The 26255-nt window shown below is 36.3% G+C and overlaps 2 protein-coding genes across 2 annotated transcripts; both read right to left on the bottom strand.

Moving 5' to 3' along the window:
- Positions 1-1132: 1132 nt before the first annotated feature.
- On the bottom strand, positions 1133-2801 carry CXCL10 (C-X-C motif chemokine ligand 10). The gene is made up of 4 exons (XM_044681168.1): positions 2654-2801; positions 2053-2179; positions 1544-1633; positions 1133-1196 (listed from the first exon to the last, which is right to left on the bottom strand). The coding sequence occupies exons 1-4, from the start codon at positions 2799-2801 to the stop codon at positions 1133-1135; spliced, it is 429 nt and encodes a 142-aa protein (XP_044537103.1).
- Positions 2802-12613: 9812 nt separating this feature from the next.
- On the bottom strand, positions 12614-14738 carry CXCL11 (C-X-C motif chemokine ligand 11). Its single transcript, XM_044682406.1, has 4 exons — positions 14678-14738; positions 13115-13241; positions 12951-13023; positions 12614-12851 (listed from the first exon to the last, which is right to left on the bottom strand). Exons 1-4 carry the CDS (start codon positions 14736-14738, stop codon positions 12828-12830), a joined length of 285 nt encoding a protein of 94 aa, XP_044538341.1. The 3' UTR covers positions 12614-12827.
- Positions 14739-26255: the final 11517 nt, after the last annotated feature.

Here is a 26255-nt window from a genome sequence, read left to right as displayed (position 1 = left end):
GGACACAGCCTTTCTGAGAATGTGTTTTGCTTGAGTATAAGTATTTGCTCTAAGAAGTTTTCATTTTTTTCCTGCTGGTAGGAAAAAAGGGGAGTTGAGAATATGGTAGCAGAAAAATAAAAGAAAAAATACAGTAAAAAAACATCCTGTTTTCTCATGATCATTACAAGGAAAGAGAAAAAGAAAAGCATGAAAGAATCAACACAGACCTGCTGAAGAAGTACATTTTGAATTTATTATATATTTGTAAAAAGCATGTATATGATAGTCACAGATTAATATATAGTCCACTCTGTTTTATCATGAATATAAAAATACTCATTTATTTGTTCAAAACAAAAATAAATAAATAAAAGTGTCCATATCAGAAAAGAAAAAGTAGAAATACATAGTAACTAAACAGGCTTTTTATCTCTATACAAAAGCAGTTTGTCTGCCTAGCACATCATGAAGTCTTGCTATCCATTTATTTTTAACAGTTTAACAGTGAAGACATGTTGGGGGTCTAGACAAGTCTCTGGTAGAGATTGGGAAAAATCTCAGAGTTTGTGAGATGGTTCTAGAAGAGAAGGATCACATGAGTGCTACATAGCCTTCAAATCAGATTCAGAACTAGAAGAAATTTAATAAGTTATTTAGTACAACTCTTTGATGAAAGTTGATGAAACTGAGTGCCGGTGAGTACCAGAATAATTTTCTTAGGGTTATGCAAAGGGCACAAGGGACAGAGCCAGGATTTTCTTGACAGCATCTTCTTACTGAATAACCAATTTATATTTTAAATAACCATTTGGTCCTAGTGGCTGTGACTATTCATCTGAGCAACTAAGTAGTACAGAGATAGCGTGTTGGACTTGAAGAGAGGAAGACCAGAGTTCAAATTCTACTTCAAGCACTTACTAGTTGTGTGACCCTGGACAAGTCACTTAATCTCTCTCAGCCTCAATATCTTCATTTGTGTAACAATATCAATAACAATAATAGCACCTGTCTCACAAGGTTATTGTGAGAATCAAATGAAATAACATGTAAAGCACTTTGTAAACTTTAAAGCACTATGTAAATGCTAAACATTATTAATTTATACAGCAGCTCTTATTGCTTGAAGTTCATTGAGGAGAAGAGGCATATCCTAGTCCATCCTCTTAGGAGCAGTAGGGTGATCTCTACTTCTGATTTTAGAAGTTTCTGTGGACCTGTAAACAAGGAGTAAAAATGTAAGATGTTTTGTTTTGTAATTTATTTAGCTTTTGCTCTAGATCTTGTTGGGATTGAATCCCAGGATAGAAAAGAAAGGTCGAAAACCAAGGTGAAAACCTTGATGAATCCACCCATTTATGGGCCCTTCCAGGTTGTGAGTAAATTTGTTGTGCATTAAGGTTATCAGAATCTGATTTTTACTGAGTGGCTTCCCTAGATAGAATTAACCAGGACATTGTCTATAAATGTCACCTCATCCACCAAAGATAGATGAGAATCCCTTGTGGAAGAAGCAATCCAATGGGCTAAAGTTTAATTCAGCTATAAAGCATGGCAAACTTACCTTTTCTTGTTAATTAATTTGATTAAATTTTGTATTTGCTTGGAGTCAGGGTTCAGACATCTTTGCTCCCGAGTTCTCTTTATTGTAGCACTACAATGAGCAAAATCACAGTGAAGAATTTTAACTACGTGAATTATATTCAGTGATAATGAAGTTTATCTTTCTACAAGGATAATGAAACTGTAGATTTATTGATCTTTTCTGTAATTATTCAGTAATAAGATCTCACATTTTTATAACACTTTTAGATTTACAAAGCACTTTCTATACAGCAGTCTTGTGAGGTGAGGAACCAATATAATTGTCTCATGGGCCAAAATAACTGGCATACCTGTTATCCATCAGGTAGTGACTATACAAGCTAGAATTGGAAACCCAGTCTTCTGAATATAGGACCCGTGTTCATTCCTTTGAACCATATTTCCCCCCAAAATTTTTGATGTTTGATTAAAACTGTGATGACCATGGAAAAACTCTATCTATTAGCAAGTGGGTAGGGTTTTACTCACATGATCTCAGTACGTGGACATGAAGAACTTTGGGGAATGACTTCAAGTTTTTCTAAGAATTTCACATGAGGGACAGCATCATGAGACTTGATACATCGACAGCGTATATTTCTTGAGAGTGGGGATCCTTAGAAAAAGAAATTGGTACAGCAGCGACTATTAATAGGAAGCTTTCAGCAGAATGCTGCCACTTAGACACTGGGTCATAGAATGAACTTATTTTTGCCATTTAACGCATATTGAGTTTCTCTAAACAGAAGTCAGGTTGTTTGGAAAGTTTGAGTATATTTTAAATTTCACAAGTACTCATGAATTTGGAGATGGTTTGATTGAAAAAAAAAAAGACTGCCAACAAAATAGCACTGAGTTAATTATACCACCCTAGTAATTAGTTTGCTTTGGGAGATTTTCTCATGGGCTTTGACAAATTGATTTAAATCATCTCTCCAGAGGCTTTAAACATGATTCTGGGTGCAATTTTCATACATAGGCAGATAGGAAAACTTTAAGGCATTTCAATCCTGTATGAACATATAAATACACACACATATTCAATTCTATTGCTATTTTCAAGGTAAAATATGTCACTGTGCCTTCTTACCTTGAACCCTGGGCAGAATAATTAAGATCCAGCAAAGCAGGAACGTTGTGCGAAGGACAGTGCTTTGTTTCATGGTGATGAGATTGGATGGATGTTCCTCTTTATTCTCAGCGTGCTCAGAGAGGCTGAAGAATTTCTGAAAGGCCATGTGCATAGGAAACAGTATTTATAGGCTTTTTTCCCCTCTTAACTCTGTTTGATCCGGTTAATAGTTAACACAGTGTACACAGATTTACTCCTGGGGAAGTCCCAGATTGCAGAACTGAGAGTATTTTTATCAGTGCTGTTTCCTTTTCAAGGAATTCCCCCCTCCTTTTTTTCCAACAAAAAGAATGTTAAGTTTCTCTTTTATTTTCACTATGTATGACAGTTGAGTTTATTTCAGTAGCCAGGTCAGAAATTTAGGCCAAAACAAATCATAAAGTCAGAAGAATGTCAAAGAAATGATTAAATTATCAAAGACACAAAGAGGCAGGCTATTCATCCATTCAATAAATACTGATTAACTGCCTACTGCCACTAAGATGCTAAGCCAGGTCCTGAAGGGGTAGGGAAGACAAGCAGATCATGGGCTTTCCACCACAAAGACTTTTGGAGTCATCCTGCAAAAGCATTCAGGAGGTTTAAGGACTGTCACATAGACATGGTGTCAAGTGTCTATGAGTCTGTGACTCTGTATTTAAGACTGGAAACTGGCTGATAGAGTCAAGAATAGGAAGAAAGATTGATAAACTATATCTGTGAAAATTTGCCGAACTCTTTTTGACTCCTGGAGATTATAAAAGACCTAATTCTTGTCCTCTTTTTTCTCACTGGTTCTCAAGAGAATTGTACAGCTTTGTCTCCTGATATAGGTCTTGTCTTAGCTTCTTCATGGTACTCTTTAGTTTTGATAAATCTTTATATTGTCTGGTGTTCTTTACAGATGGTTTTGGGGGGGGGTTCCAGATTTTGTTGGAAACTTTCAAATTTCCTGCTTTTCCAGAAATTGTAAAGTCTAAATTTAACACCTTTGGTCATGTTCGGTCTTCTGGCCAAAGAAACCAAGTTGTGATGAGCAGAGATTTATCAGGTGCAATTATGCTCCATCCAAAATGGAGTTAGGGGTGATTTTTAATATATTTTCACTTATACTTCGGTTCATAGCTGTATGTAGGACATTTCATTGGGATGTGTGACCAGGAAATTTCATTTCTTAAAGTGAATTTTGATTACTTAATCCTAGAGGACATTTTTGTTCATCAAACTATAGAAATAAACTTGTTACTTTTACTTAAGTTAATAACAAACTTTACTTTAAAAATATAAAATTCATAAAGATCTCCTTTCAATCAAATTTTTCCTTTGAAATAGGGAAATCAATAAGCATTTACATGGGAAAAAAGAGAAAGATCTGATTAAAAAGAGATCTTTATGAAATCTGTATTTTTTAAAAAATGTATCCCAAAAGTCTTAGTGCAGTTTTAAGCTTTAAAACATACACACACACACACACACACACACACACACACACACACACACACACCCCTTACTTTCCATCGTGGAATCAATACCATGTGTGTATTGGTTCTAAGACAAAAGAGTGGTAAGGACTAGCCAATGGGGGTTAAATGACTTGCCCAGGGTCACACAGGTAGGAAGTGTCTGAAGCCAGATTTTAACCCAGGACCTCCCATTGCTGGACCTGGCTCCCAATCCACTGAGCCACCCTGCTGCCCCCTAGTTTTAAGCTCTACTAGCTTTTACTGTATGCTTGGCTAAGTGAGCCTGAGATAGGATTTTAAGTCCCTGGTTGTTTCTTCTGCTTTGGCAGTTATGATTTTGTAGGCACTAATATATATGACAATTATTGAGATATAATTGAAGAATGAAACAAAGATATCACCACACCTTTAAACAACTTTGATCAATCCCTTTATAAAAAGGCAGAGTATAATTAGTGCCTATGAGAGTATAAAGTCCTGTAATAGAACATGTGAAGGAAAACTTTTCAGAAGTAGAAGGATATCCCTAGGAGGTGGCACGTCCACTGCCATTGATATCTTCAAACAAAAGACTAATTACTATTTGTTGGAAATGTTGAAGAGGGAGCGTACAGCAATTGGAGAATTGCTGAACAAACTGGTATCTGATGGTGAAGGAATACTACTGTGCTGAAAGAAATAATGAACTGGAGGAATTCCATGTGAACTGGAACGACCTCCAGGGATTGATGCAGAGTGAAAGAAGCAGAGCCAGAAGAACATTGTACACAGAGACTGATACACTGTGGCACAATCAAACATAACAGACTTCTCTACTAGCAGCAATGCAAGGATCCAGGACAGTCCAGAGGAACTTAGAAGAAAGAACACTATCCCCATCCAGAGAAAGAACTGTGGGAGCAGAAATGCAGAAGAAAAACATCGATCATGTGATTCAGTGGGAATACAATTAGGGTTAGAGTGTTAAAAGATCACTCTATTGCAATTATGAATAACATGGAAATAGGTTTTGAACAATGATTTGAAAAATATTCTAAATTTTAAAAAAAGAAACATTGAAGAGAAGAATCCTACTTAGGAATAGGTTGGAGTGGACCTCTGGGATTTTTTACAACCCTGGAATTCTTTGATTCCGAGGTGGCTTCTGGCAGTCATTGAGGAGATATAATTTGAACTGGACTTCTAAGGATGAGTAAGATTTAGACAGGAAGAGAGAGGAGCATTTTAGACTTGGGATTAAAAGGTCTTCTTAGGCTGTTCAGTTAATGGAGCCATTAGAGGAAAAGAATAGAGAAATATTTCACTGGGTCTCAGATGAATTTTCCCATTATACAGTTAGGAAGTGCTTCAAGAAATGGCTCCAGACTGTCCTGTTGTGCAACACTTTATCTCAGTGCAAAGGATGCTTCTTTGGTATGGTCATTTGGTTGCTATGCTCCCTAAAAGAGCATTTCAACCTAGAGCTGGAAAAGTTTGATATAATGATCCCAGGTAGTTCCCTAGCTATTTACACATTGATGCAATTTTTCCATCTCTCTCAGTGGGAAGGAGAAATTTCATTAAGCTCCTCAAATCTGGATACCGGAAAGAAGTCCAGATGAAAAGTACAAGGATGCTTGGATTCTCATTGGCCTCTGGGAGGAGTGATATATACCTCAAATTTTCCTGGAACACTTTGTTTTGATCTTTTCTTTGCCTGAATTAAGTTCTACCTTATATAATAAAAAATTTTTCCCATACTCCAAAATCAGATTGAATGGAGGGACAAACCATTTTTGATTTTGTATCACCAATGCCTATGTGACACGGTGTGTCGGGTACTTAGTACACAATTACAGAATTGAATTAAAGTTGTTGAATTAGTATAGTAGGTTAAGTTAGAGGGAGACAAATTTATTGCTATAAGGACAAAACTTTTGTAACAATGTCTTTCAACAATAGGGCAGGCTATTTTGTGACCCAGGAGACTATCTGTTGCTGAAGACGATCAAGTAGACACTGGTAACCATCTTCCATGACCTTTTGGACAGAAGGGTTTGGTTATTTTGAGCTGATCTGTCATTTGTCTTTTGGGGGGGGGGTTCAAAGTTTCCATTTGTTTTTGTGCAATATAGCTTATTGGGATGTGAACGGGGTATCTGGTTTTTAATTCACAATTTGTTTTGGTTCAGCTTTACCTTTATTTTATGAAAATGTCAAAGGGTGCTAAAGAAACAGTCATGATTTCTTAGAAATCACAATAGCCTTTCTGCCTAATGGGAATACCAATATTGTGGCAGTTTATAAGCAAAGTTATGTAATCATATCTGTACTTCATGGACTCAGGATTTCCAGGAACTAATTGCTGTGCTTTGTAACTTATATGAAAGTGAAACTATAATCTTGATTTTGCCCTGATTGCTCAAGTTCTGTTTTTGTCCAATAAATCAAGATGCAGTTTTGTGGCAGACAAAGCAGGTAAGTTAACATCAGCATTTCAAAAATGAAATTGTATGAATGGACAATTTATGTTCTAAAGAAAACATTAATCTTTACATAATAGTTTTCCTCTGTTGGCTGCCAAAAAGTATAAGATGTCAATAGCAATTATTTTAAAGTGGTATATTAACTCATCTCCACTATACAAGTGTATTATATTTTACAGCCAAGAACATATGTGCAAAATACAATTTTTATTTTCCTAGTGATTCTCTTAACTAAAATTTTAGACCTGTGTACTTAATTCTCTTTTTTTAAGCACAGAATACAAGAAAAGGAAAGCAATTGCTGTATTGTCATGAATACTCTATGAAAACACAGAGCTTAACAGAATAATAATAACATTATTCAATGGAATGATATAAGGGTTTCTAGAATCCAAAAAAATCCCTATCTAAAATTCAGACTCCGTAGTGTTGAACAAAAAAAAAAAGGTTTAACTTAGTCTTTCTTAAAAAATCAAATGTTAATTAACACTTTTGCTTCTTTTACTTGCAAATCTATATTCTCACTTCTTTCATGCTTTGTTAAGGCCTAATCTGGCATTTCTAATTGCCTTTTTTTAATTTTTTTTATTTTTTAACTTTTTTTTTAAGCCCTTAATTTCTGTGTATTGACTTATAGGTGGAAGAGTGGTAAGGGTAGGCAATGGGGGTCAAGTGACTTGCCCAGGGTCACACAGCTGGGAAGTGTCTGAGGCCGGATTTGAACCTAGGACCTCCAGTCTCTAGGCATGGCTCTCAATCCACTGAGCTACCCAGCTGCCCCCATCTAATTGCCTTTTATACATATTCATTTGATTATCTTACTAGCACATAGATCTTACAAATTCAAAACTGAATTTATTATCTCTAACATACTTTGGCAGAAGAACTTGGATACAAGTTTAAGGTTGGCAAAACATTGGAGTGAAAGTGTTAAGAATACTGTTAGAAGGATAGATCTGCATCTTTGAAGAGAGGCTAAAGAGAGAAAAAGAATTTCTATTTGTCTTCATAGAGTTGATGATTGAAACTGTGGGAATTAATAAGATGGCCAAAGAGCCTTAGATTTGAAATTCAATGTCTTGCTTTCACATTTTGCCTCTGCTTGCATGACCTTGAGCAAGTAAGCTTACATTAGTTCTTAACTTCCTCACCTATGAAATTTCCAGAAAGGGCTTTACTCCCTAAGTGACCTCTTATGCCACCAGCTCTCTTTCTCTTCAGAGCCCACATTGATCCTCTTCTCTTCTATTTACTTTAATTCTTATATTTCAAAACTATTAATAACAGTCCAAAAATGAAAGCATGTAAATATCCAGGAAAGACTGCAGATGACCTTTCCAGTACTCGAATTACCTATCATCTCTTCATCCTTCTCTTGTCCCTTCAACATATGTATGCATCTTCTCTTGGTCATTGTCTCCTTTTTCTGCATTATGCCATCCACTCCCATATGGCTTTCATCTTTGTTATCTCTGTGGATCTGACTGCCAGATTTCTATTTCTACTTCCAACTGCTCCTCAGAATTCTAATCCTGTATTTCCACTTATTTGCTTTATGTCTCTTATCTCCATATCTTGTCAGCACTTCAAAGTCAGTATTTCCGAGTTCATTCTCTTGGAAATTATATCTAGAACTTGTCCTTCTCCCTCACTTCTCCATCCTGTAGATGATACTATCACTCCTGGTGGCACAGGCTAAAATATGTGGAGTCATTTTTTACTCTTTCCCCTGCCCTTATCTCAGTTGCCGGTGCAATCAAGTGTCATTGTGACTCATCCATCCTTTTTACCCTCATCCAACCATTCTTATCTTCTTTCACCTAGATTATTTTGTAATCACTTAATAATAGGTCTTCCTGCCTCTAGCAGGATTTTTGGGCTGCAACTGGCCACAGAGGGAGTGGCACAAAATTTGGCATTTTGGTTCTAAAGCTGAAAGAGAAGGTACTTTCAGTGCTTAAGGTGGGAGCTAGCAGCACCTCCACAAAGCCTTTCTTAACTTCTTCTGAACAAATTGATTCATCTCTTTCTGCCTTAAGTAGAGCCTTTGCCTGTCCTTCATAGCACTTTGCTTGGGACTCTTTTGCATTTATCTTATTCTTCTTTCAGTTAAAAAAATTTTGAATGTACTTGCCTTTATCATTAGAATTTAAATTCCTTGAGAGCCTCTTATGTGTTATAGAGGGCTTTAAAAGCCAAACAAAGTATTTTATATTGGATCCTGAAGGCAACAGGAAACCCCTGGAGTTAATTGAATAGGGTAGTGACGTGGTTAGAATTGTATCTTAGGAAGATCAAAGTGGAAAATAAACTAGAAGGAATGGACTTGATATAAGACGACCATCCAGCAAACTATTGCAGTGATCCAGGCATGAGGTGATAGGGTCTTCACTAGGATTGTGGTATTGTCAGAGGAGAGCATGTGCAAGAAGTCTTATAAAGGTTGAAACATAAGAGTCGACAACAGATTAGATTTGAAGAATTGAAGATGAAAACTAGGTTTCAAGCCATGGTGACAGGGAGGACAGTGGTACTTTCCACAGTAATAAGGAATTTAGAAAGTTAGGAAAAGGGGAAAATTTGGAGGGAAAGATAATAAGTTCAGTTTTGGTCACATCAAGTATAAGATGTCTAGTAGGCTGTTAGAGATGTGAGGCTGAATATCAGTAAAGAGCTTAGGGTGAGCCAGATATATCTCAGAATCACTTGCATAGTTGAATAAGCAAAATAATATAGAAGAAGGGCCATTAGATCTGGTAATTAAAAGATCCTTCCTAACTTTGGAGAGAGCTATTTCATTTGATTCATGAGGTCAGAGGCCAGACTATAGAGAATTAAGAAGGAAAAGGAAATAGGAGCACAAAATGGGCCACCTTGTCAAGGGATTTAGCCAGAGAAGAGAAAAGGAATAATAGGACAATAGTTAGCAGGGATGGGAGGATTAAAGTGAGGGGTTTTGAGCATGGTGAGACAGGCAATAGGGAAGCAACAAGAAGACAGGAAGAAGTTTGAAGATACATGAGAGTGGGATTGCTAGAAGGGACAATCTGCTGTGGAGAAGATGAGAGAATAAGATCATATACATATAGAGAGGTTTACCTTTTCATGTGAAAAAGAGGTAAAGGAGGAAAGAGCAGCAATAGGCATCTTAATGAGATGAGATTGAGGAGAGAAGAGGAAACTCTCAGGGGATGGCCTCTGTTTTTTTCAGGGAAATATGAAGTAAAATTCTCAGCTGAGAACAGTTGGGTAGGGGAGCCACAACAGATTTGAGGTGGGATGGAAGTTTGAAAGACCCATTTTGTAAATAGGGAAGTGAGTCAGAGTAAAAGGATTTCCTCATCATAGTGAGGAATCAGCTATAACATTATTATGTTAATAAATGTGCAATAAAGCTAGATATCATCCTTAATTTTTTCATGATTTTCTCCTCCATTCAGCAAGGCATGAGTAGGAACAAAGGCATCAAATGGTAGTAACAGTATAGTGTTGAGGCTTGGCAAAGCCTATTCACTAGAATAAATGAGCAAGAGACTCAAGAGGAGAAGACAAAAGTGTGAGATTGAACTGGTTGATCAAAGAGTCCAGATGAGAAAGGAAAGAAGTCAGTGTAGGATGATGGCCTGAGAAAGAACCAAGGAATAGGGGAATTGGAATGTCATGAGGAAGGGTGAAGAATATGTAGATTCATATGATTTCAAAGTTCATGAACATAGAAGTGATACATTTGTGAGTAATGGCAAGATCAAGAATATGTGGTGTATGGGGAATAGGTCACAGGAAAGTGAAAGCCCAGGAGATTCAGGTGTTTGTGGAAATACCCCTGGGGCAGAAGTTGGGGAAAGAGAGTAACACTGTGAGCCCAGCAGTGAACTCATTGAGAAAAGAAGGAATGTTTTGAGGTCCAAAGACCACAGTTTGTACAATAAATATGAATTCTAAGAATTCAAAAGAAAGAGAGGTTTCTGAGTACAGCAACAGTAGAGAGAGCCTGAAAGTAAGTGGTATTGGGAATTAGGAAGTATTCTGACTTTCCAACTGTGAAAATTTAATACTAGCCTGTACCCCTTTCTTTGGTAGTCCAAAACAACCTTCGTATTTTAAAGGGAGAATGGTTTAATATTAAAATTGAAGCTACAACTTTTCTGCTTCTCCCACCCTCTGGTTGAATAAGATTGGAGACAAAACCTTTTGTATATCGATGTAAACAAGCCTCTTAAGCTAGAGAGGTAAAGAAAAGTAGAATTGCATACTTTGCAGCCATTCTAAAGGACTCCAGATTTCTGGGGTCCAGAAGAGCCTTGTTGCTTGCCCTGAATGAGGTAGGAGTCCTCTTATCAAAGGGACTTTGGAAAGAGACTTCTTGAAGAGCATAAATTAGAGTACCAGGAAGAAGAGGAGAAGGGGCCTTTTTCCTGTGAATCCAGAGTGTAGGTGGCTGACTACAGGTGGCCAGTACCCTTTTTTTTCCCTCTGGCCCACTTTTAAAATTATTTAATAAATAATTATAAATTAAGATACAATCTCCAGAGAATTTTAATCATAACAGCCCTGCCTAGTGAGTGCAGGGTGGGTGGGGTGGGAGTCACAAGTGCTACAAAGGATGGCTAGAGATGCAGAGTAATTCCAAGAGGGACCCAGATTCCAGTAAGTGCAAGAAGGAGTGGGGAAGGAAATGTTGAAGGTGAAATTCAGTTTGTTATCTATGGAGCAGGCTTTCCAGAAGATCCACTGGAAGAGGTGGTTAGCTTTACGGAAAAATTGGTGGGGATGGACAAGCACAAGGTCTTTAAATATTTCATAGATAATAATACAAAGCTTAGCCTGCCTTTCTCATTCCCACTTTATGACTAGCCTACTTTCTTTCCTAATCAGACATGTCACAGATAATGTCTTATGCAATAATCTTTGTGCATGTCATAATCGATAATATGTTGCGGTGAGCCATACTTTATATTACTTTGTTGTCAGTCAGTACATGTGTCATTAACTCTAAGGTGAACTTCTTTCGGTAATCCTAAGTGTTTAGGAATGTGTGCAGTTATTTCTGTTAAGTTTCTATAATTGATCATAGAAAATTAGGTTAGGGTATCTTCAATTTTATCATTAAGATAATTGAGATGTAACGAGGCTAAGAGACAAGTAAACATTTTTCTCAGGTAAAAACCAGTGAAAATACAAAGACGATTGCTTAAAACAGATTTATTTTCCAATACTTCTTGAGAATATTAAGGTATTTCTCATCTTAAACACGTATTTCATAGTGCTGTTTATCATTTCCAAAAGTAGAAAAAACATAAAATACACAATGAGAACAGTTTCTGAAAGTGTACATTTCAGTGAAAAAGTATGCAGGGGGCAGCTGGGTAGCTCAGTAGATTGAGAGCCAGACCTAGAGAGGGGAGGTCCTAGGTTCAAATCCGGCCTCAGACACTTCCCAGCTGTGTGACCCTGGACAAGTCACTTGACCCCCATTGCCTACCCTTACCACTCTTCCACCTATAAGTCAATACACAGAAGTTAAGGGTTTAAAATAAAAAAAAAATAAAAAAAAATATGAGAACATGTTCCATTGAGTCAAGGCCAGAGCTGTCACTTAAAGTTGGAATATCTTGGTCCTTCTCCTTTTCCCCCAGTTGCTAATTTCCTTTTACATTATCCATTAACAAACTGATTCTTTATTGTAACTTAATGCTATGAAGAATAAAAATTCTTCCTTCACTGACTATAAAGTACATATTTTTAATCCAAAAGATAACCAGGTTTTATATATATATATATATATATATATGTATATATATATATATATATAATCATTCATTATTCAGGTAATTTCCTATATGTTTCTAAATTTAGATCTATCATATTTTGACTAATACTAATATTATTAATAATATGTTTGATGTCTCTGCTGCAACTCCTGATGGCAACATGAAACACTAACGAGAGCAATCAGATAGTCAATGGAGAAAAGAAAGTAGATTTTCACCTACATGGTCAGCACACTGACTGTAGACAACATATCTCCTTGGTGGTTCTTGGGCTATGGATGGAGGTTGAAATGGAGAAAAAGGTTGTCTACAGGATGGATTGTAGGATCATAGCTCTGGAGCTGGAAAGCACTGGAAAACTATGGAGACCAGTGTCCCATCATTTGTAGTGTGAGTAGTGAGTGATTTAGTAATCAGGAAAGGAACCGTTTTGAGGTGCTTTCTGAGCTTCCTTTTAAGAATTCTTTTTTGTAGCTCTCTGTAAAACAAACAAAAAGAGTTATGTATTCATGTTATCCTTCTTTCCAAAGTGACTAAGTATTTGACAAAAAGTAGAAACAATATCCTCACAACCTACCTTCAGGATAAGCTTTGCTTGCTTGGATTCTGGATTCAAGCATGTTTGGCCCCTACCTTCTTTCAGAGTGATGCTGTTAACGGAAAATCAAAAAGAGCCTCTATCAAATTTCAGAAATTAACTGAGTGATTGCAATTGTCTTTATCATCATGCCAGTTACTTACATAATTTCCATTTTGTTACAGCTACCACTTGGGAAAAATATTGAAATCTCTTTAATGTTTGCTCTATACACCGAGTTCACTGTAGAACTTCTACAAAGGCACCATCCCCCTCTGAACATTGAGAAACCTGGAAGAGACATAATTTATTAATTACTAATACCAATTATGATACTATATATCCATAAGTATATTTCATTAATTTTCCTTATTACTCTTATGTTAATATGTAAACTATTTTTCATTGGTGAAAGGAAAACCATTTATGCAGCACAATAGTTGTATATTTTGAAAGAATGACTTCAGTCAGATTAAGACAATTTTAAATTTTAAACTTTAGCAAAACATTAAGGGGGCAGCTGGTAGCTCAGTGGATTGAGAGCCAGGCCTAGAGACGGGAGGTCCTAGGTTCAAGTCTGGCCTCAGACACTTCCCAGCTGTGTGACCCTGGGCAAGTCACTTGACCCCCATTGCCTATTGACTCCAAGATGGAAGGTAAGGGCTTAAAACAAACAAACGAACAAACGAACGAACGAACGAATGAATGAATGAATAAATAAATAAATGAAAACCTACACATATTAAAAAAAAACAAAACGTTAAGGAAAAATTTTGACAGAATAGTATAGTATAGTGCCCTGTATTATGGTAGGATGCAATCTATTTCCTTTTAAGAATTAATATGCTTGCCCAACAAATTAGCAAAGAAGATAAAAGGTGGGGATAATCTGTGTTGGAGAGAAGATGGAAAGACAAACACACTAATGTGTTATTGGTCAATTAGCAAATTAGTGCAACCATTCTGGAAAGCACTATATACTTAAGAATATTTATAGCAGCACTTTTTTGTGATCACAAACTGGCAAAGTAGGAATGACAAAACAAATTGTGGTTATATGGATGTAATGGAATATGGCCATGCTGTAAGAAATAAATATGCTGTATACAGAGAAGTCTGGAATAATTTCCATGAACTGATGTGATGCGAAGTAGGCAGAACCAGCAAAACAATATACACGACTGTGGCAATATAAATGGGAAGAACAAATATCACATCATAATAAAAAATGAATATTGCAAAAAATGCATAGAACAAGAAATTTTTAAAATCAAAAAGTTCAAAGTTTGGCTCTGTAATTTACTAAATGCTTAATCTAGAAGAGGCTGCATGGTAGTTTCATTAAAAAATTTTCTTCTCAGCTTTTCAGTTAGAGGATCTGGATTCACATTCTGCCTCTTCCTACCTTTTTATGATCAAAAGTGTTATCTAAATTAAAACTTGTTGAATTAGAACAACTGTTGCTGGCACTTGCCTGATTCAATAAGAAATGAAAGAGGTTTTGTCAGTGACAATTGCTTTCTAAAGCCATAGATGCTTCTAGCACTTTGTGCCAAAGATATAGTGGTTTTTAATACTTATTACAAAAAGGGACAGATTTTGAACAATTACTTTAGAATAAAAGAAGAGGAAAGAGCTTGAGATTTGAATCAACTAAAATGGAGAGTTAAAGAGTCCAAGAAGGAAATAATCCTGAGCCTAACAAGTAAAAAAAAGTTCTACTATACCGTGAACAGAAGTAGAATAGAGGAGTACTGCTAAAAGTATAGCCAGAACCTTCAGACTCATGTTTGTTGTTGCTGCTGGATCCTAGAAATGGTGGACAAGGAAAATGGTTTTGAACTTTTATATACATACCTATGTTACAGCATGTGGCAGTGGGAATTTCCATTGAGTCATTCCCCTTTTGGATTTAGCTTCCATTTTTTAATTCCTGTAAATGATTTATTTTACAAGATATGCTTTTGTTCTTATTTTGCTAAATTTAATATAAATGTTTTTTTATTCTGAGAAATTTAAATTTAAATAAATTTAAATTTATTTCAACATTTATTTCACCAAAATATCATCTTGGAATTTTTATTGTTAGAATTTTTTGTTTATTTTTGTTGGGGTTACCATTATTTTTTAAGAGCATTTTTTCTCTCCTATTTGAACGAAATCTGTAAAATACCTTCTTTAGGTCCCAATCCAATCCAATTCAAGTGTTTATTCTGCCCATACTATGTACCAAGAACCCTGTGAGGTGCTGCCCCTTAAGGGGTTTTACAGCCTGTTGGAGAGAGCACAGGTAAGTGAATATAAGATGCACTGTGTGGCTTGCAGTGTTGGGAGTGGTAGCTGCTACTCTGTTGAGCTATAGGTTTGTTGGGCTCACTCATTCCTCCCCCCACTCCTTTTCACACATTCTCTTAAAGTCCTCCTTTCAGGCGTGTCAAAATTCTTTAGGTCCAGAAAAGTATTTTTTCCAGAAAAGTAGTTTTCCTTTTAAGCCTGATATAGGAAGATAGTGGGAAGGGGAACTCTTCTGACAGCACAGGTGTCACTGCCCCTCTGCCAAAAATGCTCACCAGTTTTATGAAGGGTCTGATTCCAACTTTTGCCCCTGTTCTGGAAACTTGAAAACTGTAAATTGATCATTCTTTTCTTACAGCTCAAGCCTCTCTTAACTAAAGTATTTCCCTGGTGAACTACAAGCTGGTTGTAAAATTGATTTCTCCCTTTTGACTGATCTCCTTTGAATACTACTCCCGGTTTCTTGCTTCTTCTAAGCATTTGCCTGAGAATTCAGTTGGAGCAAATATATCTCTTTATCATCTCTGATAATCTGATGACAGTTTAGTTGATAAGGAAATAAGGACAGGACAAGGGAAATGTCTTTTACTTCATGCTTCCAGCTCTGGCTCCAGGAGCATGGAGTTTATTATATATATTTCAAGACTCATTTCACACAAAAGAACCCCCTCCCCGAAACTTTGCAGATGCACAGAAGTTACAACACAAAACATTGGCTTCAGAATAGACCAAGGCCAAGGCTGAATTTTGACTAGGTTCTTATCAGAAAGCCAAGTTGGGGAGTATCTTGGCCTTAGCTATAACAGGCAGCAGCATTCCTTGCTGTGTTAACAATGTTAATCCTTTAAATTCAGTTTTGATAGGAACTTAAAGCTTTTCAGTAAGGCCATAATACTTTTCAAGAAGAAATCACAAGGATCACAAAAGGGGTCAAAAGAGGAGTCTCAGATTTTTATCTATTCTCTTATTGGCTTCCCACAATGGTTAGCCACATTTATTTTACTTAAAGGATAAAAGGAAACTGAAAGCAAACTGACTTTATAAGTGGAGATTCTGGGAAGTCACACTTTGCCGGAGTAAGAGAAGTGGCCTCAGTAAAAGAAGAGAATAAGATTGCCCAGGCATGGCTCACAGTGCTCACCTATGCCGGTGTCTCAGTACCCTGGCTCAGCTGCTGTTGGTGGAGCTTTGTTCTCTATGATTTCTGCTGTTGATTGCATTTGTGGGGCAGACTCTCCTTTCTTTCTCTCCTGTTCTCCTGCTCTCTGCAGTCTGTGGCACTCCTGGCCTTCTCTCTTCGGATGGGACTGGCCAACTTTCCTGGAGTCTGGTCCTGTAGTTTGTTCTCCAGAGGCCTGAGAATGGATGAATGATTCAGGATTTCTGTCTAAACAGTTGTCAGGGGCCCTTTTCCATTGCCCCATCTCCTTTGCAATACCAAGGCAGCACTACATTCAGAAACTTAATAGCCTTTTCCAAAATTGGCCATATTTCCTTTGACATTTGATACATCACAGCGTCAAAATAAGCACCAGCACTTATCAGAACAAAGTGGTCATATTGGGATACCCGATGAACAGCAAATTTATAACAATTATATAAACAATAGATATGGCAATGTGCAGAACATCATTTGACAAACTACTCCAGGAACTACAGGTCTGATCAAAGCCATGTCATAGCAGCAAATGAATATCTATAGGACCCAAGGAAATATGCAGAAGAGCAAAGCAGTTCCATCTTTTGGCCTACAAGACAACAAGCATGCTTAACCTCAGTGTGTGTGCAAATAAACAACAAAACTGTGCATAACTGACATGTAGCAATAGTATACATCATGACTAGCACAGAAACAATCATGAAAAAAAGTGATCAGACAGAAACATTCTCAGAATTTGTAAGTACTTACATATGCCAGGGAGCATATGCAGCTTTTCTGACCTCTTTGGTTCTCCTCCTACCTCTCTGACTTCTCCAGAGTTAGTGGGGGCTCTGTAGGACTCAGTCCCAGACTCTCTTCTCCCTTTATACTATTTCTCTTCATGATTTCATTAGCTCCCATGAATTAAAAGACCATCTTTATGCTGATGATCCTCCAATCTGCTTATCTAGCCTTAACTAATTTGATGACCTACAATGGTGATGGCAAACCTATGACATGTGTCACGCTTAGCCGAGAAATATGGGGCCACTTACAGAGAAGGATGGGGTCACATGCTGAGGATGAAACATTTGCTGTAGTGCAGTGTAGACATTCTGTGCACTGTAGATGACAATTCTACCTATATTCATTTACCTATTTTGGTTTATTAAATACAGTTATATATTACAATTATATATTTTTGTTATTTAAACTATAAATATCGTGAAATTATGGTTTTTTTCTCGAAGTGACACACTCCCTGAGTTATGCTCATTTTTTTGGTGAATTTTGACACACCAAGCTCAAAAGTTTGCCCATCGCTGACCTACAATCTCTCTCTCTAGTTACCTATTGGATATCATGACCTGAATGCCTTGTAGATGTCTTAAACTCAACATGTCTACAACTGAACTAACTTCCCTGATGAGAGCATAACTATCCTGGAAGTCACCCCGGCTCAACCTAGAAGTCATCCTAAATTCCACACTTTCTCTCACCTGCTCTGTCCAATCTGTCAGTGGTGCCTATTGATTTTATCTTCATTACATCTCTTGAACATGTCCTCCTCTCTGCTCTAATGATGCCACCATCCTAGTGTAGGCCCTCATCACCTCATACCTGAAGTACTGTAATAGATTGCTGGTGAGTTTCCCTGCCACAAGTTCTCCATACTCCAGTCCACTCTCCACACAGCTTCAAAGTGATCTTCCTAAAGCTCAGGTCTGATCATGCCACTCTTCTCCCTGTACTCAGCCAGGATCAAATATAAAAACCTCCATCTGGTGTTCAAAAGCCCTTCATAACCTGGCTTCCTCAGCACCTTACACCTCACTTCTCCACACATATACCACAGCATCAAATGACACTGACCTCATGGCTGTTTCTTGAACAAGACACTCCATCTCTCAACTTACAGCCTTTTCATGGTGGTCCCCTATTCCCAGAATGCTCTTCTTCCCCTTTTCTATCTCCTAGTTTCTGGCAAGTTCCAACTAAAATCCCACCTTCTATGGGATGCCTTTCCCAATCCCCCTTAATTCTAGGGTCTTTTCTCTGTTGATTAATACAAATGTATCCTGAATATATCTTACTCAATAAAAAAAATCAGTAAACTTTTATTAAGTTCCTGCTATGAAGAACTAGAAACTAAAGGAATGTCCCTCAATTGGGGGAATTGCTGAACAAATTGTGGCATATGATGGTGATGGAATAATATTGTGCTATAAGGAATGATGAACAGGATGATTCAGATGATGCAGAATGAAATAAGCCCAAACAGGAAATCACTGTACACAGTAACTGCAATATTGTGGAATGATCAGATGTGATAGACTTTGCTACTAAAAGCAATACAATGATGCAGGACAATTCAATGCAGATAAAAATATATGATTTATCACTTGTTTATTTGGGTATGTGTTCTGGAATTTTGGTTTTGTAAGATTATTTGCTTACAAAAATGAATAATATGGAAATATGTTTTATGTGATAATACATGTATGACCCAGATTAAATTGCCTGTCAGCTCCAGGAGAGGGGGAGGGAAGAAGGGAAGGAGATAATATGGATCATATGATTTTGGAAAGCTCCTGCTATGTGTGCTAAGTACAAAGGATCCAAATTTTTAAAAGAAAGTAAATTCCACATCACAAGGAACTTACAAACTAACAAGGGAAGACACTACTCAAAAGAAAGCTGAATAGAGAGAAGAAGAGTACCAAAGAGTACTGAGTACAGGAACCTGATGTTTGAGGAGTGTCAAAGCTGAAGCAATCTCAGTAAGAATGAGCTCATCTTGGGAGAAGCATGACATTCAAATTGGGACCAAACAGAGCAGATAGTGGAAAATGAACTTGATATTATTTGGACACAGTTGTCTACCTATTGCCTTTCCTATTAGATGGCATACTCCTTGAGAGCAGGGACTGTCTTTGGCCTTTCTTTTTATCTTCAGTGCCTGATTAGTGATTGAGTGACACTGGTTAGCCATCCCTTACATGGATAAACACATCTGGCTCCGTGTTTAACTTTCTTCTGTTTCTCCTGTAACACCCAAAGTTCAACTCTGATCATTAATCAAGTAAACCTATCTCTAGTTTGGGGTTAATATTACAGAACAATAATTACTATTTAGTTTCTTCCCTGGTCACTTTCCTCAAAGACTTGAAAGGGCTTTCTCTCAGTCAGTAAAAATTGACCAAGGGATTGTTATGTTTTGGGCATTTTACTAAGCACTGAGGATATAATGAAAGCTATTGCAGTCCTTTCTCAACAAAAGTGCATTTCCCTTTTCAGCCAGTATCACTTCAGAGAAAGAGGAAGACAAGAAACTAAACTAGACAAAAATTCCTCTTTGTTCAGACTTTGGTTTCTACTCTTAATCCATTTCTGTAATGAAGGCCTTTTGGCTTCAACCTGTAACCCACTTTTCTGGAGGGCAAATCTGGGAATCATCTTTAGACTAAAGAAGTACTTTTAATATTGCTAGAGAACAAGAAATGAATATTTTAAGTTTATTTCCCCTCTCAATATCAAAGGATAGTTCCATATCATTGGTGTCTTTACAACTATATTGTTATGCAAGAAAGGTATTGCCTTTAGATTCTGCTTTTTCTCCCATGTCAGCCTGGTTGTTGGGTTTCTTCCAGTGCACCAATATTTTATTTAAAATATCACTTTCTGATTAAAGCCTAGTTTAGACATTCTTTTCGGAATTGGCAGGTGGTCTTTTTTGTTTAGAACAGCGATTCCCAAAGTGGTGGGTACTGCAGCGATCCAGGGGAGCAGTGATGGCCACAGGTGCATTTATCTTTCCTATTAATTGCTATTAAAATTTTTAAAAATTAATTTCCAGGGGGCTAAATAATATTTTTTCTGGAAAGGGGGTGGTAGGCCAAAACAGTTTGGGAACCACTGGATTAGAATCTGCTTAGGCAAGAGTCCATCAGAATCTACCTGCTCATCAAAAAGACCAACTAACTATGATTGCAATGGATTGTCTTTCTAGGGCCCTTGTCAATCTCTGGGGTTCTCTTGTAAGAAACAAGTTGCCCAGTTTAATGCAAGTAGGTATGAGTAACTTTCCATTGATCTGCTAGCTTATTTGTCCCATAATCTCCAAAATTTCTTAACACCATATCTCTTTGTTGAAGATTTTTAACAACAGCCTCAGACATCATACTGTCATTTGCTTTTTTCAGAGTTCTTGACGTGAAGTGGTAAGTCGTCTTTCATCTTATCTCAGAGGCAAGAATTAAACCGTTTGTGAATATCTAAAGTCTATATCCTTTCTAAAGCACAAGTTATTAGATAAGACCAACTCTTATTCAAATATCAACAGGCACCAGAGGGTTGGGTTTGGAGTAATACAGTGCACCCAGAAAGTTGCATCATTCCATGTAAGCTATTTAAATATTTCCACAGTCACTTCTGACAATTATAAAATGTTAAAGGTTTCTCAAGAAAAGTCAAACAAGATGATTGCTAAGTAATCTTTAGAACGGTGATGGCAAATCTTTTAGAGATGGAGTGCCAGGCCACCACCCCCAGCCCAGTCCCAAGACCAAGTGCCATGCCCATGCCCCACCCAGCAGTATGCCCCACCTCTCCTTACCCCACACAGGAGAGGGAAAAAGCACTCCCACTGGGCTGCTGGACAGAGGGGTGGATGAGGTGAAAAAATGTCGTTAGACATGCTGGAGAGGAGGAAGGGAGCAGATCTGGCTGAGTCCCTTTACCTTCTAGTAACGAACTCTGGGGGTGGAGGGTAAAGAAGGAGGGTGGCTGAGAACCCACAGAGAGCACTCTGCAATCTTTGGCACCCGTGCCACAGGTTGGTCATCACTGCTATAGAATAATAACTTACACAATGCTTCTTTTCTAATCAAGTGTAGAGGTTATGATCTGCATGTGTTTTGACTAAACCCAAATTAGTTAATGGGCAAATGTTTGACAATCTTGTTGAGTTAAATAACTGTCAAGAGTATTTTCTGAGCACAACATTGGTGTCATGGCCTTTAATAACAAATATTCCCTTAATAGAAATACAGTGCTTTCAAATTAGCTCTCTTGTTTATAGATATCTACCACTCAAAAAAAAAAATAACAGATATGTTCCATCTTCAAACATGAATTTGCAAAAATAGGCATATACATAAAAAGGCTTAAATTAGAAGCTATTCAAGTTATTGCTGAGTACAAAAGTTCTTAACTTCTGGACTTCGTCTAAAGTGAGGTTAATTGACTCTACTTTTTGGTGTTCTTGGTAATCTTTATTATAATATGTGAAGATGCCAGAGATCTGGGGGTCTATCCATTAATTCCAAAGCTGTCACATTTTCCCCTTAATAATTGTTTTGTTTTAATTCTGACTCTGCTAAATGTTATGTACAACAATTAAAAGGAGAGAGTTTTTTATATTGTAAGGCACTAGAACTGACCCCTAAAGATACAAAATTGCTACAATATACAAAGTTAAGATGCTATGAAGTAGCATCAGTTTTGACCATTAGAGCCCATTTTAAATCAGCTTTTCCAAATCTGATTTACATATGTAAGTTAATACATTATGGTTATATCTATATCCTCTCTGGTTTATAATTGAAACTGACCCAAAATTATAGTTTTCAAAGAAACTCAGAGCTACCTTAGGACCTCAGTGGTATTCTAATTCAACACCTGCCTTAGGAAAAAATACCCTCTATGCCATTTAGAATAAGTAATCATTCTACCTCCAGCTGAAGATGCATAGTGAAGGTGAATTTGCTCTGTCAGGCATTTTTTAATACTTTTTAGAAAAGCCTTATTGGTAGAAAGTTACTTTCTCTCTTCATATTAAGGAGAAATCTGCTTCTCTTTAACTTTTACCTATTGTTCCTAGCTCTCCCCTTTGAAAAATACACAGTGGGTGACAGATTCAGCATCAAAAAGATGTCAACAGACTAGAATTGTTGGCCAAATCTAACATAATGACTTTTAACAAGAACAAATTTAACAGAAATAAATGGAAATTCTTCAGAGGCAGTTTTACAAATACAGGATGGAAGAGATTATTTCATTGTTTATCCTCATCTTTAATGCCTAATACAGTACCTGGCACATAATAGGTAATTAATAAATACTTTTTTATCAAATAAAAAAGACTTGCAGAAGTTTTTGTGAAAAAAATTTAGTAGCCTAAAAATTCAATATGACAGTGTAATTTAGAAATACTTTTAAAAAGCAATTTTTGACTGCCTTATTAGAAGCAGAAAGTTCTGAACAAGGAAAATGACACTTTTGATTTTTTTCCCAGATTACATGTTGATTCAATTTTAATCATCATTCTCTGACATTTTGTGATGCATGATTTTTCTCTTCTTCCCACCCTCTCCAAGACAACTGACAATATGATACAGGTTGTAATGTGTTATCATCCAATACATATTTCCATGTTCATTATGTTGTGAAAGAAGACACAATGCTTACTCTAGGGGAAAATTGATGAGGGAAATAAAGTAAAGAATGGTATGTTTCAATCTGCACTCATATTCTGTCAGTTCCTTCTATGGTGGTATATAATCTTTTTTGTCATGAGTCCCTTGGAGTTGCCTGTTTCTGTGCGATGCTGATAATAGTCAAGTTGTTCACAGTTTATCATTGAACATTATTGCTGTTACTATATACAACATTCTCTTGGTTCTGGTCACTTTATGTTGCAGAGTTTCATAGAAGTTTTTTGTGATTATCTTGTTCATCATTTCTCAAATCACTTAGTATTCCATAACAATCATATGCCACAATTTGTTGTCATTCCCCTATTGATATACATCCCTTCAGTTTCCAGTTCTTTGCTAACACACACGCACATACACACACACACACAAAGCTACTATAAATGTTTTGATATAAGTATGTCCTTCTCCTTTATCTCTGCTCTCTTTGGGATACAGATCAAGCAGTGGTATTGCTGGATCAAAGGGTATACAACAATTTGATGACCCTTTGGGCATGATTCCAAATCGCTCTCCAGAATTGTTGTATCACTATTGAACTAATAAATAAGACTAGGAACTAGTACTTTTGAAAAACAAGTGAAATATATAACATACTGGTTAATCTAATTTAAAAAAGAAGATCAAATTAAGAGTATCAAAGATGAAAAGGATGATCTCACCTGTAATGAAGAAGAAACTAAGGAAATTATTAAGAACTATTTTCCCCAACTATATGACAATAAATATTACAATCTAGGTAAAATTGGTGAATATCTACAAAAATATAAATAATCTCATCTCAGAAAAAGAAATTGAACAAGCCACCTAGGAACTTCCTAAGAAAAAATCCCCAGGGCCAGATGGTTTCACAAGTAAATTTTATCGAACATTTAAAGAACAACCAATCCCAAAACTATACAAATTATTTGACAAAATAAGCAAAGAAGGAGTTTTAATAAATTCTTTTTATGACACAAATATGGTACTGATTCCAAAGCCAGGCAGACCAAAAACAGAGAAAGAAAACTACAGAACAATCTCCTTAATGAACATAGATGCAAAAATCTTAAATAAAATACTAGCAAAAAGACTACAGCAAGTTATCACAAGGATTTTTCACTTTGACCAGGTGGAATTTATACCACGAATGCAAAGATGATTTAATATTGATATTAATATTATTATGTTAATATTGTTAATTATTATTACTTATATAATAATTAGTAATTAATAGTAATTATCTATTTTGCTTATTGGTTTAATAATGTTTGTTAATGATAATTAATATCATGTTAATAATATTAATTATTGACAATATCAATAATCAAACCAACAGAAATCACATAATTATCTCAATAGATGCAGAAAAAGCCTTTGACAAAATACAACACCCATTCCTATTGAAAGCACTAGAAAGTATAGGAAAAGAAGGGCCCTTCCTCAAAATAATAAACAGTATATATTTAAAACTATCAGCAAGTATCAATCTGCAGTGGGAACAAGTTAGAAGCCTTCCCAGTAAGATCAGGAGTGAAGCAAGGATGCCCATTATCACCTCTTTTATTTAATATTGTTCTAGAAATGCTAGTGGTAGCGATTAGAGAAGAAAAAGAAATTGAAGGGATTAAATGAAGAAACTATACTATCACTCTTTGCAGATGATATGATGGTATACTTAAAGAATCTTAGAAAATCCGAATGATTGTATCTATTCTCAGTTCTACCAACAGTGTACTTGTATCTCAATTTTTCCACATTCTTTCCAACATTTATCATTTTCCTTTTTTGTCATATCAGCTAATCTGAGAGGTTTGAGGTGATCCTTTGGAGTTCTTTTAATTTACACTCCTCTAATAGTGATTTGGAGCATTTTTTCAGGTGATTATAGATAACTTTAATTTCTTCATTGGAGAATGGCCTATTCATATCTTTTGACCATTTGTCAATTGGGGAATGCTTTGTATTCTTTTTTAAAATAAAAATTTATTTTTCCTCCTATTACATGTAAAAACAATTTCTTAATATTAATATTTTTAAGTTTTGAGTTCCAAATTCTCTCTTTTCTTCTGATCCTCTCTCACTCTCTCCATGCCCTCCTTTCTCCCTAGGATGGCAAGCAATGTGGTGTATATTTTATATTGTGTTTTCAAGTAAAACATTTTTCCATATCAGCCATTTTGTGGAAAAGATCTCAAAAAAAGAAGAAAGAGAATAAAATATAATGTATTTCAATCTGCATTCAAACTCCATCAGTTCTTTCTCAAAAGACAGATGACACTTTTCATCATGAGTCTCTGAGAGGAGGTGAGCTGTTTGCTCACTGTGGCAGAACTGCTTTAGGACCTCTGGTTGGGGAAACTGAGGTCAGTCGCAGACTATTGCTTGAGTAGGGGGACCAGGGATTATACCTAACCCTGGATTATAAAAATTAGAACTAAGTAGGGCCCAGGAAATAACAAACATAAAAATTTGTGAAACTGAGGCACTATGCCCCAACACCCTAGGAACCGTGGAATTCCAGTATAAAGCTAATAATTAAGTCTATTGGTCTGGGTGCTAAAATTAAAAGAAAAATTGAGTGAGCAAAGGAGAAAGATCCCAATTATTGATAGCTGTTATAGGGACAGAGAAGACCTGGGTTCAAACTCAGAAGACAGTGAAGTAAAAACACCTACTTTTAAAACAGCAAAGAAAAACAATAAATGCTCAAAAAGAAGTTTTAGGACATCTTTAAAAAGACCTTAAAAACCAAATGAGAACAGTTGAGGAAAAAATTATGAAAGAAAGATCACCCAAATAGAAAAAAAGATCCAGAAACTCACAGAAGAAAATAATACTTAAGAACTAGAATTGGACAAGGAAAAGCTAATGACTTCCTGAAACAAGAAATAATAAAACAAAATCAAAAGAATGTAATAATAGAAGAAAATATGAAACATCTGATCACAAAAACAACCGACCTGAAAAATCAAGGAAAGTCAATATAAAAATAATTGGTCTCCCAGAAAGTGATGATAAAAAGTTTAGAAAAACATACTCCAAGAAATCATTAAGGTAAATTAAGAGAAAAGAGGGCAAGGGGATAAGAGGAGGGAGGGATAACTAGAAGGGAATAATATATGCCAAGAAATAGGGAGGTAAGATAAGGAGATAAAGGGGGGGACTCAGTACAAGATAAGAGAGGGATTTTTAAAATAAAATTCATATAAAGAAATAGAAGGGTATGGTTGAGGAGATAAGGAAGGTACTTTTGGAAAGGTGAATAGCATAAGAACTAAAAAGAAAGTGGGAAGGAACAAGTGAGGTACCATTAGAAAGGTGGGCCAATTTAGAAGTAGGAGGCGAAGAGAGAATAAGGAGAGGCTTCTGAGAATTCGAGAGGTAATGGACAGA

The sequence above is a fragment of the Gracilinanus agilis genome, chromosome 6, assembly GCF_016433145.1.
Source record: "Gracilinanus agilis isolate LMUSP501 chromosome 6, AgileGrace, whole genome shotgun sequence".
NCBI classification, from domain to species: Eukaryota; Metazoa; Chordata; class Mammalia; order Didelphimorphia; family Didelphidae; genus Gracilinanus; species Gracilinanus agilis.
The sequence above is the reverse complement of the archived record's forward strand: the minus strand, read 5'-3'. Positions and strand labels throughout refer to the sequence as shown.

Excerpts from the sequence above, each read along its gene's own strand:
- CXCL10 (XM_044681168.1), bottom strand. The coding sequence starts at position 2,801 with ATGGCCTTTCAGAAATTCTTCAGCCTCTCTGAGCACGCTGAGAATAAA. Across the intron at positions 2,180-2,653 it reads TATTCTGCCCAGGGTTCAAG|GATCCCCACTCTCAAGAAAT; the intron begins GTAAGAAGGCAC and ends TCTTTTTCTAAG. Across the intron at positions 1,197-1,543 it reads AAATTAATTAACAAGAAAAG|GTCCACAGAAACTTCTAAAA; the intron begins GTAAGTTTGCCA and ends CCTTGTTTACAG.
- CXCL11 (XM_044682406.1), bottom strand. The coding sequence starts at position 14,738 with ATGAGTCTGAAGGTTCTGGCTATACTTTTAGCAGTACTCCTCTATTCT. Across the intron at positions 13,024-13,114 it reads TGTAACAAAATGGAAATTAT|CATCACTCTGAAAGAAGGTA; the intron begins GTAAGTAACTGG and ends TTCCGTTAACAG. Across the intron at positions 12,852-12,950 it reads AAGCAAAGCTTATCCTGAAG|AGAGCTACAAAAAAGAATTC; the intron begins GTAGGTTGTGAG and ends TTTGTTTTACAG.